General features: G+C 31.5%; 1 protein-coding gene across 1 annotated transcript; it reads right to left on the bottom strand.

Annotated features, from left to right (window-relative positions):
• Positions 1-295: 295 nt before the first annotated feature.
• LOC140432758 (tRNA (34-2'-O)-methyltransferase regulator WDR6) lies at positions 296-11,379 on the bottom strand. The gene is made up of 3 exons (XM_072520844.1): positions 10,876-11,379; positions 9,777-10,365; positions 296-2,055 (listed from the first exon to the last, which is right to left on the bottom strand). The coding sequence occupies exons 1-3, from the start codon at positions 11,092-11,094 to the stop codon at positions 308-310; spliced, it is 2,556 nt and encodes an 851-aa protein (XP_072376945.1). The 5' UTR covers positions 11,095-11,379; the 3' UTR covers positions 296-307.
• Between the last annotated feature and the right edge of the window lie 7,147 nt (positions 11,380-18,526).

Below are 18,526 nucleotides of genomic sequence, written 5' to 3'. Positions count from 1 at the left end.
TATTTAGAAACGCAATAATTACCACACGTGTTATTTCCCCGGACGCGCAGTCTGTACTGTAGGTACCTTCAGAAAATGAAGCTTTTGCTATAGGTGTAGCTAATGTATTCATATCATTTGCTTATGGTGCAGCACATGCTTTTGCTTAGGTTGTAAAGCAATTGCTGTAAACTTAAATTAATTTGAAGTAAAAGCATCTGTAAGTTTTATTCATGAGACCCATTATTACAACAAGCGAAGGTCTTGGAGTAAAAACTTGTCTGGAGGATCTGAAAACAACAATAAAAGAAACAAACAAACTTAAGTATCATTTATTTACAAGTTTTAAAAATTCTACACCTAATCCATATACAAACAAATCAAACTTTTTGTCGTTATCATCAAAACAAATAATCCCTTTCAAATCAGAAACCGACGTATTATATTTTGTCAAAAGTTTGCACTCTAAATGCTCATCTTTTAACTGCCAAGTGTACAAAAGTATTCTTTGATCCACCGAGGCTGTTATAAAGAATTGATCATTAATAAAAGTTCCTGTTATTTGGGCCCAGTGTACACCAGGGCTCTTATATTGATCAACAATTTCAACCGTTAATCCTGCTTCTTTATTTCCACTGAACTTCAAATAACTTAGCATAACAATATTGTCATCTCCAGCTGTGAGAAACAAAAAAGAATCTGCGGCAAATCGAAACGTTGAAACTGTATTAATACCCGAGGCGTGTATGGACAAACTTCCAAAAGGAACTACATCTTCAACACCAGAAAGAAAATCCGCGGTTTGCCAGAATACTACACATCCGTCACTGGCCATAGTCACTAGTACATCACAGCACAAAACTTTAATAGTAATTATCTTAAAAATGCATTTTAATTTATAAAAAACATTCCTATACAGTGTTAATTTAAATGAATCCGTTACAGAAAAGCATTTGATATACCCATCTGAGCAAGCTGCAAACAAAAATTTCTGTTCTAGAAATGTCATTGCACATAAATCCATTATCCTGGTTTCAGATTCTTCATTATCGATAACTTCATAATAAGAATCGTTTTCTTTGCAAATTATATCATGTATAATATTATTTTCTATTGAAAAAGTTAAGGTCCAAGAAACTATTTGTGCCCTACCTCCCGCAGAAAATAGTAAATGTTGTGTAGGCTCCAAATAAAGGGTAGTAATACATCTTATGCTAGAAAGATGTGATTTCAGTGTGATTTTATTCACAAATGAACTTAAATGTTCATCTGTTACTGTGATTCTTATAGTAGTATCCTCCCCTCCTGATATTATAATATATTGAAATTTAGTACTAATGATTTGCATTGAATTCACATCGTTTAGGTGAAAAGGTTCGATAATATCGTGGGATCTATTTACTATTAAATTATATTCTAATTTATTTATAAATTTGTCTTTTATGTACAAAAATGTTATTACATCTGTTTTTGAGAAATCCCACGACCGATGTCCGCCCCCACAAATAGTTTCCGATATTAACCTTTTCGTCTTATAATTCCAAACAACAAAATTATTTCCTGAAAAAGCAATTACTAAGTCATCAACAATGTCTAACAACCAACTATACGGAAGTTTATCCGAAGTTGCTAGTGATAAACCAGATTTATCTGTTAAAAAAGTTTTAATTGTACTATTACGACCTAAAGATATCAGTCTATTGTTTTGTGTAATTAAGTTAGTTACTCCTAGGTGGCTCTGAACTCTCGATACTGTTTGTATAGGACTCCGTTGTCCAATTTTAAACCTATGCAGACTTCCTTTCCTATCGCCCACTACAATGGTATCTTCAAATATGATTGCTGTAGTTGAAATTCTTTGTGAACTCTTTGGTAATGTAAAAGAACACACTTGACTTATTTCGGAAGGTTTTAAATATAGTAGTTTTAGTTTTCCTCCATCCTGACATATCAGGATCATATCACAAGTTAACCAATGAAGAGATATTATCCTGGATTTGATATTTGATTGAAAGTAACAAAGTTGTTCTAAAGTATTTTGGTTTTCTTTGTAGATGTATATCTGACCAATAAAACCTGAAAATATAAAAAAACTTTTAACACATTTACCAAATAAAACAATAAAGTTAATCTTTAGATGATTGTAGGATAGTGTAATGTTTGAACACAATAATAAATGTAGAGAAAATATCAGTAAATAGAAGAAATATTTAATATAATAAAAAATAATGATTACAAAGTAATAGATCACTGTCATTAATTGATTTCATAGCCTTACACATTTCTATTATGGTATTTTTCATATAAAAATGCGTGAACGTCATTCAAGATTTACGACGTCAGAACCCCCACATCGTTGCCAAAACATCAGAATAGTTAGTAAGTGATAAATTTTTAAAATGTCAACTATTTGTCAAAATATTATATTAACAGTAAATACACTTAGTTTTAAGTTTACTGTAACACATTAAAATACATAAGAAAACATTTTAATACAAAATTATTCATTCTAAATTTTAAACTTACCACTTTTAGAGCATTAATAGTAAAAATGTCCCGCCATTATTTCTTGTTCAAAATTATCTATCTTATCAGCTTATCAGCTTTCTACAGACTATTTAGTTGCTTAGGCATAGCACAATCACAATACACAACAATAATTAGTTTTTAAAGCTATTAATCTAAATTTAATATGTATTTATAAATACAATCTATTAAAATATAATATATTTTGAACAAATTATGTAAGAAATCAAAACATAAACAAAATTCATACTCTAAAAAAGAGGCAACCCTTTAAAACAATTTTGCCACACGCTGAACTGTCAAAAAATTTGAAGAATATATTTAATTAAAATTATTATTTTGCGGAATATTAGACTTAAAGAGTTATTTCATAAAATTTATATTATTAATAATAACAAATGTTTTTGGTTATTTAATCAATATAAGTAATTCTAAAATTCCCAATATAATGATGATTATATTTTTCTGATTATTATACCATGTTGACGACTATGAAAGATCGAGCAGTTCCGTATGGGTTTCGTATTATTAGCTGTGTTAGGAAAATTTAAACTCTAAGGCTGACGTTCTGGAAATTTTAAATATAAGTGACGTCACTTTATATAAATTGTGACGTGCACGCATTTTTATATGAAAAATACTATATTAAGAATCACATCTTTGTGTTAATCACAAAAGAGGATATACAACCAAAGTTTCAAACCAAAGAAAACTAATCAACACCAACAGATATTAAAATTACCACTCAAACCACTTAAGGGGCTTATTAAATCATTCTATGATAGATCCAAAAATATCTGTTTTAATGAAAATGCATTGCAGGAAGACAAACACCTACTAACAAAGATTTTTAATATTGTTCTGAAGCTATTTTATTGTGACATTTTAAAGTAATTACTATTTTAATGAAGACGAGCTCCAAAGATTAACACATATCTTCAATACAACATCCAAGAAATACAATATGATAATATCAGCAGAAAAAACCAAATGTATGACATCTAAATACCCACTACGATGTAAAATCGAAATTGATGGAAAAATAATAAAGCAGGAAGCAAGGTTGAGATATCTGGGAATAGATATAACTAGTTACGGAGGTGTTGAAGAATACGACAACAAAGCTTAAAAGCAAGTAAAGCGGCGGTATCTCTTAATGACATAATCTGGAAGAACAAACACTTAAGACAAGACACAAAAACAAGAATCTATAAATCAGCAATTAGACCTATATTAACATACACGGGGGAGACAAGACCTGACACATCTAAAGTTTATTCGTTTACCAAATTCCCATCAGTAAACATGAGCACGTGTTGATATTCGCCGTCTCATTCGTCAAGAGGCTATAAAATATAATTTATTACCGTAAGCGAGACAGATTCTCATGTTACAGATCCCAACTTGTGATCATTTTAAATTCTAATTGTATCGGGTTGATTTTTAAGTTAATATATTGTGTTATATTTATGTTATAGTTATTGTTAAGTTATTTACTGGTCGTGTTATTTTTTAGAGTTTAGTTTAATTGTGATATAATGATTAAATTTCAAGAAATTCTTACACTAACAGTTTCAAAAGTAAACATTTTTAAAAATCATATGATACATAGGTCGTACATCAGTACGACCCTGTTTGGCTTACACGTGGTTCTATTGACGATTGGGAATTTGTAGAATGAATAGGGTATAAAACGACTACTAGAAACAACAGAGATGAAAATACTCCGACGAATATCAGGGAAAAGTCCGTTGGATAGGGAGAGAAGCGAAAACATAAGAAGAGCATGCAATATAGTAGACATAAATGGATGGGTGACAAAAAGGAAACAGGAGTGGAACACATTAGTAAAATGGCAGAGCATAGGGTAGTACGAATAGCACGAGATGTCACCAAATGGACGAAGAAGTATTGGACCAAGAAAAAGATGGTGCGATAATTTAAACAATTTATTAGGCTAATATTGAAGAAGAAACAGGCTTTAAAGCCTAGATACAAGAAGGAAGAAGACTATTTTAATGGTAATAATCCACAATTGAAGGTTAAAATATGTTTATTGACGTTTCAATTTCCACTTCGGAAATCGTTCTCAAAATACAAACATTAAATTAAACAAATTTGTTTTTTGTTACTTGGTAAAAAATTCTTCTAATAAATTAAATAATAACTAAAAAACAATTCAGAAATGCTTACAAGAAGTGTTTTAAAGATGACAACAATGCCATATGTTAAGGGCTTATCGGAAAAATTAAAAGATAGGAAATAAGTACATCACAACATTCAAAACAACCAATACACTTAGAACTGTTCTGTCCAAAACCACACCTAACTAACAAGAGAGATCAAAGAACTGCATCTATAAACTACGTTATGAATGCAACAATTTCTATGTGGGAGAAACCGCATGACCACTAGGTGTCAGGATAAACGAGCATTCATACATCAGAAACGCGCCACTACACACTTCGAGCGACCACAGACTAGGTGGAATAGTAAACGTAGTCCCATGCATTCTTCTTAATAAAATAAATTAAATTTAGAATAGATTAAAGAGTAGAATAAAATACGATAAAATAAAGTAAAATAAATTGAAAACCGTCGCTTCGTGCGTAGACGATAAGAAAGGTATGTTTCCCCTCCTCGGTCACTCGTGTTTTTACTTTATAAGAAACTTAACATAAATATAACCTCATACCCTTTTTATTTCTATTTGTAAACACGAAAAATAAAGTCTTTTTTGTTCCCCTGTACAATCAGTCTGAATGGAGGTAGGAAGTAGAGATTTGTAGTAAGCGGACGATATAATATGTTAATAATAACTAATACAATTTTTATTTTGGTAATAAATAACTGTTGATTGACGGGAGCAATAATTTCAATATTGTTACAAGCGGTTATTGTCACTTTCACCTTTCACTAAATGAGAGTCATAATATTGTCGATTAGGAGTTTAACATTACTCGGTTATTGACAGAAATAAACATTTTATTTTACTACAATGTGCCACATTGTTGCATATTCTTAATTAATTTATGACAGATATATTTTTATCACTAGTCATTGTTATGTAAGCATGTTGCAAAAGTTAAAAAAAAAACAAGTGAAAATAAGCAATATAGCAAAGCAAAAATCTAATTCCATAGATAACCAAACTTTGTATCAAATTAAGGAAATGGTTACCTGTATTATCTATTCCTAAATTGTTATAAATAATGATGAAATAGATCATTAAGATGAAATTATACAAGGTTTTTTATTCCTTTGAATAAGTAGATTTCTTAAATGGCCAACAATATCATATGATTGCAGCTGATACTGGTATCATTATCATACAGCCCTTAAAGGGCCTCGACCTTCTCAAGCTTTGTCTCACTGTTTTAATTTTCTAGTTGGCAAGGTCGATCTTCTCAGCATTCTGTGTCCCCGTCTATTCACCTCAGCTTTGGTCTCCCCGTCTTCTTATTCCCACCGACTGTGCTATATTTTTTATCATGTTCGATTTCAGGGCCCCGACTACATATCCTGCCCACTACAGACGGTTTCGCTTAATACCTGAGTCCTGAGTACCGTTGAGTATCCTTGTATTGAGTAACTTTCTTTCAAAAATCGATAGAGAGGATGTCCAGGATGAGATACAGCATACTATCTTCACAGGTTAGGCTGTGAAGAACTGCTACCAGTAGAAGAGGACATGGAAAGTTATGTTATGAGTAATAAAAACGAAAAAGAGGAATTGGTTTTGAATTACTTCCAATCACAATGTATTTATATATTTTAGGTTATTTTTAAGTAAATTTACATAAATGTAGATTCCCAATTAAACGTTTCGCCCAACGTGGGGCTCAAACCCACGACGCTAACATTAGTCTTATGCTCATAATGAAAATAAAATATAAAACTGAAATATGAAAGTTCAAATAGCGGTTCTCAAAGTTGTTTTCATCAGAGTACTGGTAACTATACTAAAATCACAATCAAGATGCACTAGAAATAAACAAACCAAGACACTTGAATGTTACGAGGAACCCGAATTATGATTTACAATGTATATACATTGTATGAATCCCAAATCATGATTTACAAAGTTGATACGTTGGAAATCATAATTCAGGTTCCTCGTAACATTCAAGTGTCTTGGTTTGTTTATTTCTAGTGCATCTTGATTGTGATTTTAGTATAGTAAAATTGGAGGATACACGTAAATTGTTTCGCGAATTGACAGCTTTCATTTGACACCGACTTTAAATTTGAGTGATAACTATGTTCATGTAAATATCAAATGGAATATAAATATATATATTTTGCATTGTCTATTCATCCGCTCATCATTGCTAATTCTAGCTCAGAAAAGGTACATCCGATTTCAACTAAACTTGGCGAACATGTTAATATGACACTAAAAACTAAGTTCAAATGACTTTGAATCCCTGAGATAATATTCGGGATTGGGGTCGAGGGTCAAATAATTTAGTAAAGTCCGTTTTACAGCTTGCAATTATATAGTCGGTTCGCTATTCCCAGTCCGAACTGTCTAGTGAATTTAGTAAGTATTTTTTTTTGCGAAGTTAGTTACTTTTTGACAGACTAAAAGTGGCTGGAAATTACTATGCAACCGAACACACGTACTCATAGCCAATATTAATGGTAAACAAACTAAGTAGTAAATAAAATAGAACTTTACGAATTACCAACAATGAATATTTATTTATCTGAACCATATAATAAATAGTTATGTTAAATTATAACATCTGAAATATATTTTTTAAATATATACTACCCAAAATTTTATGGGTTTAGTATACACTTCCACTATTTATACTAATTCTCCTTTTTTAATGAAAGAAGTCTGTAATAAAAGTTTATTTAAGCTGTTAATACTGTGAGCTAGGAATTTTTGTGTTGTAGGATTCCAGCTATGAATCTGTCAAAATATGCCCGAGTTGAGCGAATGGACCTTATCTGAAGACGCAAGAAAGTTGCCTACGAGCATGCGCAGTATATCGTCAGCTGATTATTTCCTGCAACTTCTTGCAATTGCACAATAATCGGTTTGGTGTCATTTTCTCTGCAAGTTTTCATGCAGTCTAGGGGAATTTGCTAAAAGTTTGATTTTTCCACAATGTCAATGGTCTTATCCACCATCTCCGTTCTCGGCGTTCTAAATTAGTAACTAAAAGGCTGGCTGCAGCAATAACAATACTTAAGGTTGCTGCTACTGCCTTTTTTCTTTTATATTTGGCTATTTTTAATAGTCTTGGCATTTCGAAATTTACTAAATAGTGTTAAATAAACAGCAATAAGTAATTAAAAAAAAAACAAAAGTTTATAAGTGCAAGCCGAGTTGCAATCTGTAAAATCGCCCATAAAGACCTTGCAATAGACATGCATGAAAGCTAGTTATGCAAGAAATTACAGCAAGTTTTCTTGTGACCTGTAAAGCGGTCTTTATATTAACTATGGCAAGCAATCTATCAAAATGATCCATTTAGCTGATTTGATCCAAATAACAGATCACATGTTAGGAAATACTATCTTTCAAGATAGCCTTTATAGATTAGCAAAAAAAAAGTAATCATAAACATGAAAGAAACCAAAAAACTGAGAAGTATAATAATTTTAAAATACAGTTTTTGATAATATTTTCAACGATAAAGTAGAATTAATACAGTTTGTATCTTTGTTACTATTGGCAGTAGGTGCATCAAATTATACACCAAATTACTAGCGACACAAGATGGCCTCGTAAAAGGTGGCGTCATAGAATAGCGCTTCTTGTCATTGATTCACTACTCTCGGTCACTTTGTTTCTATTCATTATATATTTACTCTAAGAAGATTTAAATTAAAAACTGCATTAAAAATAACTAAGAAAATATAGACATTAAATGAGAAGTAAAAAAGTATTCGATAATAAATATCGATTCGTAACGATTTTCAAAATTTAATAAAAGTCATACATGTCATCTGATTAATAACAACATTGAATTATCTGTTTCAATATTTTTATAATAATTCTCGTTTTAAAATAATTTCATATTAATACAATTATTATTCTTAAACATATATTTAGTTTATATGCTAATTAAATTTACTATCAATTGATATTTATTTATATTTGATTATTTGGTCTGAATTTGACAGGTTTGTTATAAGTAAACAACACATGCTTTGTAAATACGTCAACAGGGGGCGTTAGGAGCAAACATAACAATTTATTGAATGTGTTTAAAGTATATAAGAAAAATAAATAATAAAATTCTTCTTCACGTGTAATATCAGAATTATCCGACGTTGGCGATCACCATTGCTTCTCGATGCAATATGGAATAACTGTCTCTATATTAATCTCTACGGCCCTCTATTTTGCCTAAAATACTGAAAACATAGTATGAAACTTCGCAATAGTCTACAGTTTTTCATACTATTCCACTTTTTCTCTCTGAATTAATCATTAAGAATCTGAACTACTTGATATGAGTTTTTGTCACTCAGAATGCCATTTTAAAATATTTTAGTTTTTACTGTTGATACTGGCGTTTGTGATAAAATGAAAAGAATAGCATGTTTGTCTATTGTGAATTCATGTATCCTCCCATTTTTTTATCCTATCTCAATCTTGCAGTGAATCTTCCAAAAATTAAATTTTATGGTTATATAAGTCTGCTTTTTGATTTCTCATTTAGTGATATTATCCTACTGTATTTCACTATTAATATTCTATGTTCATTTTCTTTTAAAATGTTTAATACCAAAGTACAAATCTTTACTGATTACATTACATTTTTATCACATGTACACCATTTTGCAATTGCATTATTTATAGTGCCATCATGTTATCTACAGATATACCTACAATGTTTCTACAATTCTTCTTCCAGTACTTTAATACTTGCCTAATCTTTATTTATTAACAAATCTTGTAATATTATGCTTTGTATTTTAATATCAGAACAACAAATCTATATAAATGTGTTCTTTCTATATCAACAAATACTAACAAATCTACTTCTCAGTCACAAATAAAGAAGATGGTCAATGTTTACCACACACTTAAAGAAGAACATGTTATAAGCATTGCTCCTGAATGGTTGATGAGTAACAATAATAAAAAGTACAATTTCTCTGATATGAAACTACATAGTATGAATGCACAAATTTCAAGTTTTCTATATATATTATAAATTTTGCTTTTTTATATCAATTTGCTTTAATTTTTACCATAGTATAACATGTTCTGCTTAATTTTTTTTAAAGCTATTACTAAGACTTACCAGCTAGTGCTATCAATTTTTTACATTTAGACACCTTCATAACCACATAGCTTTTTAGGTCTTCAAATGTTTTAACCGAAACCCAACTTCTATTATTGTAAAAGTATAAAACACCACATTCAGAAAACACTACGAAGTTGCCAGACAACAAAATACCAACAATTTTTGGTTTTTCACTATTTGGAAGACAAATTTTTTCTTCTTTTATATCATTGATTAGAGAAAATGCATATACTCCACCATTTCCTCCCCCACTAAGTACAACATTATCTTTTTCATCAAAATCTAATGCCCATATTGGACTGTTTTGGTTAGCTTCCACTTTTCTAGCCAATTTTCCATCTAGTTTCCAAATATTTATTAATGAATCTTCACCAGCAGTGATAAAACAGTCCTTTAATACCAAGCATCGGAATACTCTTGATAAATGACCATAAACTTGGCATATTGGAAATATGTTGGGATGTTCTCTGTTCAGTTCTAAACTGAGATTGGTATTTTCTACTTTCCACAATATAGCTGAGCGGTCATCTGAAGTAGAACATATTATACCATTATCTTCATTGTAATGTATGCAAAATATTACACCCTAAAAAATAATTTTACTAATAAAGATCAATATACACAACATAGATATACATTCAAAAAATAATAAGAATTGTACAGCATTAATAGGGCACTTAATAGGCATTTATTCGTTTTGAAAATCTACACATTGTAAAATAAGAACCAAACGTTTATGTACAAATTTAAATGATCAACTGATAGAATAAAACTAACAAGATCCAAGAATAATGATCTGAACATTGGATATCTCTCAGGGGAATAACTTAAACTTTATATTTTAAGGTAATAAAGAAGATAAGGAAAAGAACATACTATTTTCTTGAAACCAAAAGCAATATTTGAAAACTGAAGAACCAAATAAACTATTTATTTTATAATGTATGGCCAAAAAATATCCGATAAAAGTTGGATGTCAGAGACATATTTTTAGGATATTATTGAGTGATATCTGTCAACTTAAATCATGAGATTATTCTAAAATAATACAAACAAAATAAAAATCAATAACTAAATACCAGAAATATTCACTAACATCATGTTTCTTTAACCTTTTAAAAACTGGAACATTAGTGAATTCATTTCGTTTAACTTTCCATATCAAAACTTCATTAAAAACTGTTCCAGACAGTAACACTAACTTATCATATTCATTATAACAAATATGTGCACTATATAAAATACATTTTTCTTGGCATTCAAATGTTTCCAAAAAGTTTAATGCATTATCCCATATTTGAAGTTTGTTCTGCATAGAAACTGTAGCGATTTTGGTTTCATTATTTATAAATTTAGCTTCCAGGATCCAATCTTTGTGGGCAACTCTGTGTATTTCTTCTATGTGAGTGAACTGTTGATCTGTAGAAAATATTAATAGAAATGGACCACCAAACACGAGGAGTTTGTTTTTCCAAAAGGTTTAATTCCAAATATTAGTTCTCCTCTAGTATCTTCTATGTTTATTTTATTAATTAATTTATCAGTGTTGTTACAAAACACATGTAATGTGGAACCAATTCCCTAAAAAATAGTATTTATCAAATAACTGTACAGTGAACACATTTAGTGTACAAACCTACTAAAGTTACATTTTATGTCTTGCGATAGCTGTAACATCTGTTTTAATTAATTGGATTTGAATTGTAACATTATGTTTTTCTAAATTTGTGCGCCTAACCTCACATTTTGAACAGTGTTTGTTTTGACATTAAAAACCTTGACCCTGTGATTGTGAGTCAATTTTTAAAGATATAGGACATGAGAATTAATGACGTCAGTATGAACAAACTGAAAAAATAAATATGATTAATAATATTTTCTTTCGCGAATTCTAAAATAATATATTTTTATCTAACAGTAACTCATCTAAGATTTAGTATTCCAGATTTAAATTTGATATTTTCTTTAAAAAATGCATACTTATCTTTAATTTTAAAAACACTGCTCTAATTGATTCCTGTGTTCTTTGGCTTTTACCACGGTAATCTGCATATATCCTGCTCATTTATCGATTATTTTTGGCTACATTTTTAAGACTTGAAAACTAGAACATCACTCCAGATAACATTTGGTCCAACATGGTTGAAAGTTCCGTCATCTGCGTTACTTCGGTTTGTTTTTAAATATAGTAGATACTGAAACTTAAACTTTTATTATCGGTGATGATGAAAATATTTTTCGCGTATTCAGCAGACATGGGTAGATCGTAGAATAGATATTTACGGACAATATAGATAAATCTAGGTCCTACAATTTTTTATCTTTCCACAGTTTTATTTAACATTTTTTCCTATTTTGCTAGTTGTAGATTTCTGATTTTAATTCACGTGTATTCATGCGAATTCATGTATATTCCTCGTTTTATTCTGTTAAGTAGATACTACAATAGTATTATAACATATTTTCTTCCGTCATTCTTAATATGTTTTTAATAATATCTTCCGTATTTGTTTTCTTTCCTGTTGTTCTATTTGTAACATTTTGTACATATTCTGCATGCGCTTCCTAATAGTTTTTGCTTAGGTATATTTTAGAAAAATCTGTCAATACGATACCTAATGCGTCTACTAATAAGTATTTTAAATTGAATATAATAATTTTGTAAACTGAGTTTAATTTCTGAATGACGGCTTTCTTGTGATTGTAAATGTTATGTCACATTGTTTTTACTGGTTGGTAATAGATATTTCTGAGGTATTTATATTGTATAAAAAGCATCCACCGAAAAGTGCGGCGAATAGAAAAAAATATAAGCATCTATGCTTTACAATCTGAGAAGGACAATTTAACCTGTATATACTATATTATTTATCCATGAATTTAACTTTCTAAAAGCTCTTGCAATATTGACTGGACATACACATATTACAGATTATCAGGGAATATTACGAATATGAGTTAAGCAGAACAAAACAGTAGAAATCCACAAAATAGTGGTATTAACGAGAAATACGATCGTATAAACAAATATATACCTGTAATAGAATCAATCAGTCTATTTTAAACTGAATCATGAGGAAATAAATTGAAAAATAATTTTTGACTCTAGTTGCGTCATCTTTCATGGGATCTTTTAAAGAAATATCAAACAAAATTATCGTTGACACATAAATATTGCCATTATTACAGAATAAAATAAATACAAGGAAAAGATATATTTTCGATTTACCCAAATAGTTTTAATATATATTTGGTTGATTTATATATGTATTTATTTTTATCGATCATGTGTAGGTACCTACGCATAGTAGTTTTATTATTTTGTTTTAATAAAATATTTAAGACTTTTTGTTTCTTTTTTTAATTCAGCGCATTAAAACAATCTTAAAGGAACTGATTTCCAATTTCCTTCACACATATAATTTATTACACATCTCAAACTTTACAAAACCGATCAACAAACTTTGCTAGGATGCGGAGCTAACCGATCAAATGACCTATTTACACACTTATTAGAAAAGCGACACCCTAGCGGAGCACCCTGTATAAAAAATCTTCGTTGTCTTGTCTTATACTAGCGAACAAGTACTCTTCTTGCACAGTTACGGTCCCGGCATCACATGGTCCACCGGTCAAGGTCGAGCACCTGAGACTCAGACTAGCCAAAGTTTTGAGTTCTAACGGTCACCACCAGCAACAAACAGTCAACCAGCTTAATAATCAACGTGGGTTTTACCCCTGAAGAACTAGAGGGGATTTACAAGAAGTTTATGAATTAATATGAGTAGGTTTAAAAAATACATAGAACAAACAATGGAGACCTTTAGAGAACGCATACCAGAGCACAAATAGACATTCTCAACAGAAGAACTGCATATGCTAAAAAAAAGTCTATTAGAAATTAAAATGAAGAAGCTTACTTAAGTCAAATTGTAAAAATAAGTAATACAAAACTACTATAAATCCCAATTAAAAACCATACCAGGAGATTAAAATAATAAATATGAATTTTGAGATTCAGCTTTCATTACGATTGGATCTTCAAGTTTTTGTGATGATCCTCAGATGGCCAGTAAATTGTTTTCACATTTATTTGTCAATTCCTGAATAAACTGTAGGTTACTCTATTAATCTGTTCACTTACCTATATATAGGTGTCATCATCATCATCCAGCCTCAAGAGTCCACTGCTGAACATAGGCCTCTTCCTCATGTTTCCAACCCCATCTATCTTGCGCCGCTCTTATCCAGTTTTTATTGAGTCTTCTTAAATCGTCAGTCCATCTTGTAGGTGGTCGACCGACGCTTCTCTTGTCTTCCCTTGGCCTCCATTCCAATAACCTCTTTGTCCATCGCCCATCTGTCATTCTGGCTATGTGTCCTGCCCATCTCCATTTTAGTCTGGCTATCTTCTCGATGATGTCAGACACTCCGGTTCTTCTCCTGATGTCTTCGTTGGTTATTCTGTCTCGCAGAGTTATTCCTAACATGGACCGCTCCATTCTTCTCTGCGTGACTCTCAGTTTGGTAGCTGCTGCTTCTGTTAAGGTAAGTGTTTCTGCTCCGTACGTCAAGACTGGGAGGACGCACTGGTCAAATACCTTTCTATTTAGGCATGTGGGCAGCTCACTTTTAAAAGTTTCTCTCAGTTTTCCAAATGCTGCCCACCCAAGGCCAATTCTTCTCTTCAGTTCATGAGTCTGGTTATCCCTGCCAATCATAATTTCATGTCCCAGGCATTTATATCTATCTACGAGTTCTATTTTTTTCCCACCAATACTGATGTTCTGGTTGGGTACCAAATTGGTCATGATTTTTGTTTTCGAGATATTTATATTTAAACCTACATTTTCTGTTGCCACAACGAGTTCCTGTACCATCTCTCTTGCCATACCTAGGTGTATTCTAAGGTAATGCATATGATATCTACTTTTATCCTCTAATAATATGATCCAAATACTCCATTTTTAAACTTTACTGTGCGAACCCTAAATACGTCTATCTGCGTCAAAAGCGCGCGTCCAACGTTCAACTGAACGGTAACACAGAAAACCAATGATTTTAAAGCGCGCGTTGACGCGCGCTGCCAACAATCGAGCTCCGCGCAGCTTTCAACGTGGGTTAAGCGCTTGTAATGTGAACCAGTCCTTTTAAAGCTTGTTCAGATGAGGCGATTTTTGGGCGCGAGATAAAAAGGGTTAACCTGAGACGAATATTGCACCTTAAAAGATGCAGAAACTATTAGCTATATTTATCGACTTCAAAAAAGATTATAACTTAACATTGAAATACATTTTTCATACATCCATTTTTCATTGACTGGCACATACATGGAAATAGCGGAAATAGCATTCATAGGCAAATTTTTTAAAACAAAAAAATTTAATGTTTAAGGTAAACGGTACTCTATTCCATAAACAACACTTACAAAATGGCACCTCCCATAAATCTACTCTTAAACATTACTTCTCATTGACGTAAATGACATTTCTTCCTACATTACATGTCCACTATGTATACATTTATTTGCTGGCATCATATGGACAAAGAAATAAGGCGTTAAAGTCTCTTCTGAGAACTAAAGACCTGTTATTTTCTAAAGGAAACCACTACCACTTGAAAAAATTACACGGAATGTTAAAAGCAGTATTAAATTTTTGGCGATTATTTTTGACAATTAATTTATTTGGAAACAACACTTCAATTACCTCAAAAAGAACACTATGTAAGGACTTAACATACTAAAATCTTTCATCATCATCATCAATGGCGCTACAACTCTTCGTGAGTCTTTGCAGCGTTTACTATTGCCTTCCATGTTTGTCGGTCCTGTGCCAGTAATTCCCATTGTCGCACTCCCATTTTCTCTAGATCTTTGACTGCATCTTTTCACCTTTTTCTAGGCCGCCCTACAGACCGTCTTCCCTCTGGCCTTTCCCAGAACACATTTTTAATAAGGCGATTGTTGTTACTGCGTATCACATGCCCTGCCCATCCGAGTCTATTGGCCTTTATATATCTGACTAGATTTTCTTTTCCGAATAAAGACTCTAGCTCGTTATTGTATCTGCCCCTCCATTCGTTTGTCACGTTGTCTCTGCAAGGGCCATATATCATTCGAAGAATTTTACGTTCCCACACCAGCAATTTATTTATTTCTCTTTTTGTTAGCGTCCATGTTTCGCTTCCATACGCGACTGCTGGTCTTTGGCATACAAAAATCTTTGGCATACCAAAAATGAAATGCTGGAAAAAGCTAAATAAAAGCAGTTAAAATTTTAAATCGGTTAGTGTTTTGCATTCTCTACAACAGTAAGAAATAATCTCTCTAACTTTATATGTCAAATGCCCTTCGTCTATAGAGTCGGACAGCCCTCTTATTCTTACACAATAAAAGTACAAACATAAAGTTCACCCGTTTATTGATTCATCGTCCTGAGTGAGTTCAGCGGTAGTGACATCAACAAACATTAAAATTGCGTCTCCAAGAAGAGTGTACACCTACACGGGAGAATTATACGTCATCCACAAGACACTGATATTCACTCTAAGCAATCCAAATCCATACCACGCAGTAATCTTTAGCTCACTTAGCTTTATCCAAGCGGTAATAACATATGTACGAAAGAAATTCATTTCTGCATCAAATACAACAACTGTCCGCACTAAAAATTCATATAACTCTAATAACATAAGCCTGCCACATATGGGAACCTGAGGAAATGAAGTTACAGATAGAGCAGCATACGAGGGTATCAGGTTTTCAAAATATAAATTCAAAAAGATGTTGACAACTTTCTCAAAAAATGAATATAACAAAAGTTATCCAACCTAAAAAATCTTAAACCAAAAATACTCGATGAATTGGCGCTACCAACAAACCTTTAAGATCAAGTTAACATACCAAAGATAAGATTACATCACACAAGAAGACCGAAAGAAAAACAAGATAAATTTAGAGAAAAATCTTAAAACCCAAGAGCAAATCCAAAGAATTGAAAAATATCAAAAAGAAATTTATTACATTAATCAGATTACATTAAATTTAAAAAAAATAGTGTAAGCATTGCCACATAATTATAATGTAAATGCTAAAACGTCTTATGACCAAAATGGGGTAATAAGAGTTATTCATGTTTAGATTTCAATATTATAAATATACAAATTTTTAGGTGATTTTTACGTAATTATACCTAAAAGACTCATCAAACAATATATTGCACCCAACGGTTATTTTACACATATAGAATCCATTAAGCTTCTTATACACGAATATCTTCCTTTAGTCATATGCCTAGAAGAGACCCATTTCAAGCACCAAAGTGTGACATTAAAAAATTATGTTCCTTTTCTAAGAAACCGAGTTGCAGATCACTCAAGCGGCGGAACAGCAATTTTTGTAAGGGATGACATAGAGTCAACTGAAATACAACTACAAACAAATCTCGAAATAGTTGCAGTGTCAGTCACCCACAAAATGAAAATCAATATTTGCAATGTATACTTACCTCATCCTACTGATTTAGACATAACTGAACTAAGCAATGTTTTAAACCAAATTCCACACCCAAAAATAATATTAGGCGATTTTAACTGTCACAACAGTACTTGGGGAAGTAACAAAACCGACAAATGTGGCAATCTCCTAAATAATCTCATTGATAATTTAAATTTAGTCTTACTAAACACTGGCAAATCTACTAGGTTCAATTCATACAATGGTACATTTTCTGCCATAGATCTCTCTTTATGCAGTCCGTCGCTAGCTCCTTTATTATATTGGGACACATTGGGGTATTTATATGATAGTGATCACTTCCCTATCACGATAACCATAAACACTAATGATAAATCAACTTTTCCAATTCACCAGACATGGAAAATAAAGTCAGCTGACTGGAATTTATATCGAACACTGATAGAAGAACAAACAAACAAATATAATTTAACCAATAACGCAAACCAAAACCTGGAAATATTTAATAACATTATTATTTCTGCAGCAACAATCGCAGTGGGAAAAACAAAATCGAGTCAAAGGCAGCCAGTTCCTTGGTGGAATCACGAAATTGCACAAGCACTCACTTTGTCTAAACACGCTTTTAACGTTTACAAGAAACATAAAACTATCGAAAACCTTTTAAGGTTTAAAAATCTCAGAGCTCAAAGCAGACAATTAATCAAAAAAGCAAAACGAGAAAGTTGGAAAAAGTACGTTTCTTCAATAAATCCTTCCACTCCCTTAGGCAACATATGGAACAAAGTCCGTAGAATAAAAGGTACAAAATACTTTCGAGGTATAGATACTCTATCATATAATAACCAAATGCATTCAAACAAAGAAGATATTCCAGAAATACTAGCAGATATATACGAACGTAATTCTAGTGATTCTAATTACAGCCTATCCTTTCTAGAGCACAAAAAACTAACGGAGTCTTCAAATATACAAATCACAGAGAGTGGCAATCCAATAAACAAACCAGTAAGTCTTCAAGAATTAGAATTTTGTTTAAGTGCTAAAAATTCGAGTCCAGGACCTGATGATATCCACCCTCTTTTCTTACGAAATCTTCCTCTGAATGCAAAGCTAATATTAGTTGATATTTTTAATAATATTTTTATTCATCATGACTTTCCTGATCTATGGTCGCAAGCAACTATAATTCCAATCCTTAAATATAATAAACCAAAAGACGATCCAAATTCCTATCGTCCAATATCACTTACGTGTTGTACCTGCAAAC

This window comes from Diabrotica undecimpunctata, chromosome 1, assembly GCF_040954645.1.
Source record: "Diabrotica undecimpunctata isolate CICGRU chromosome 1, icDiaUnde3, whole genome shotgun sequence".
Lineage (NCBI taxonomy): Eukaryota > Metazoa > Arthropoda > Insecta > Coleoptera > Chrysomelidae > Diabrotica > Diabrotica undecimpunctata.
Note: the sequence above shows the minus strand (reverse complement) of the source record. Positions and strands in the feature narration are given on the sequence as shown.

Coding starts and splice junctions, on each gene's coding strand:
- LOC140432758 (XM_072520844.1), bottom strand. CDS start 11,094: ATGCAGAACAAACTTCAAATATGGGATAATGCATTAAACTTTTTGGAA. Junction 10,366..10,875: donor AAAGGTTAAAGAAACATGAT/GTTAGTGAATAT, acceptor ATTATTTTTTAG/GGTGTAATATTTTGCATACA. Junction 2,056..9,776: donor AAAATTGATAGCACTAGCTG/GTAAGTCTTAGT, acceptor TTATATTTTCAG/GTTTTATTGGTCAGATATAC.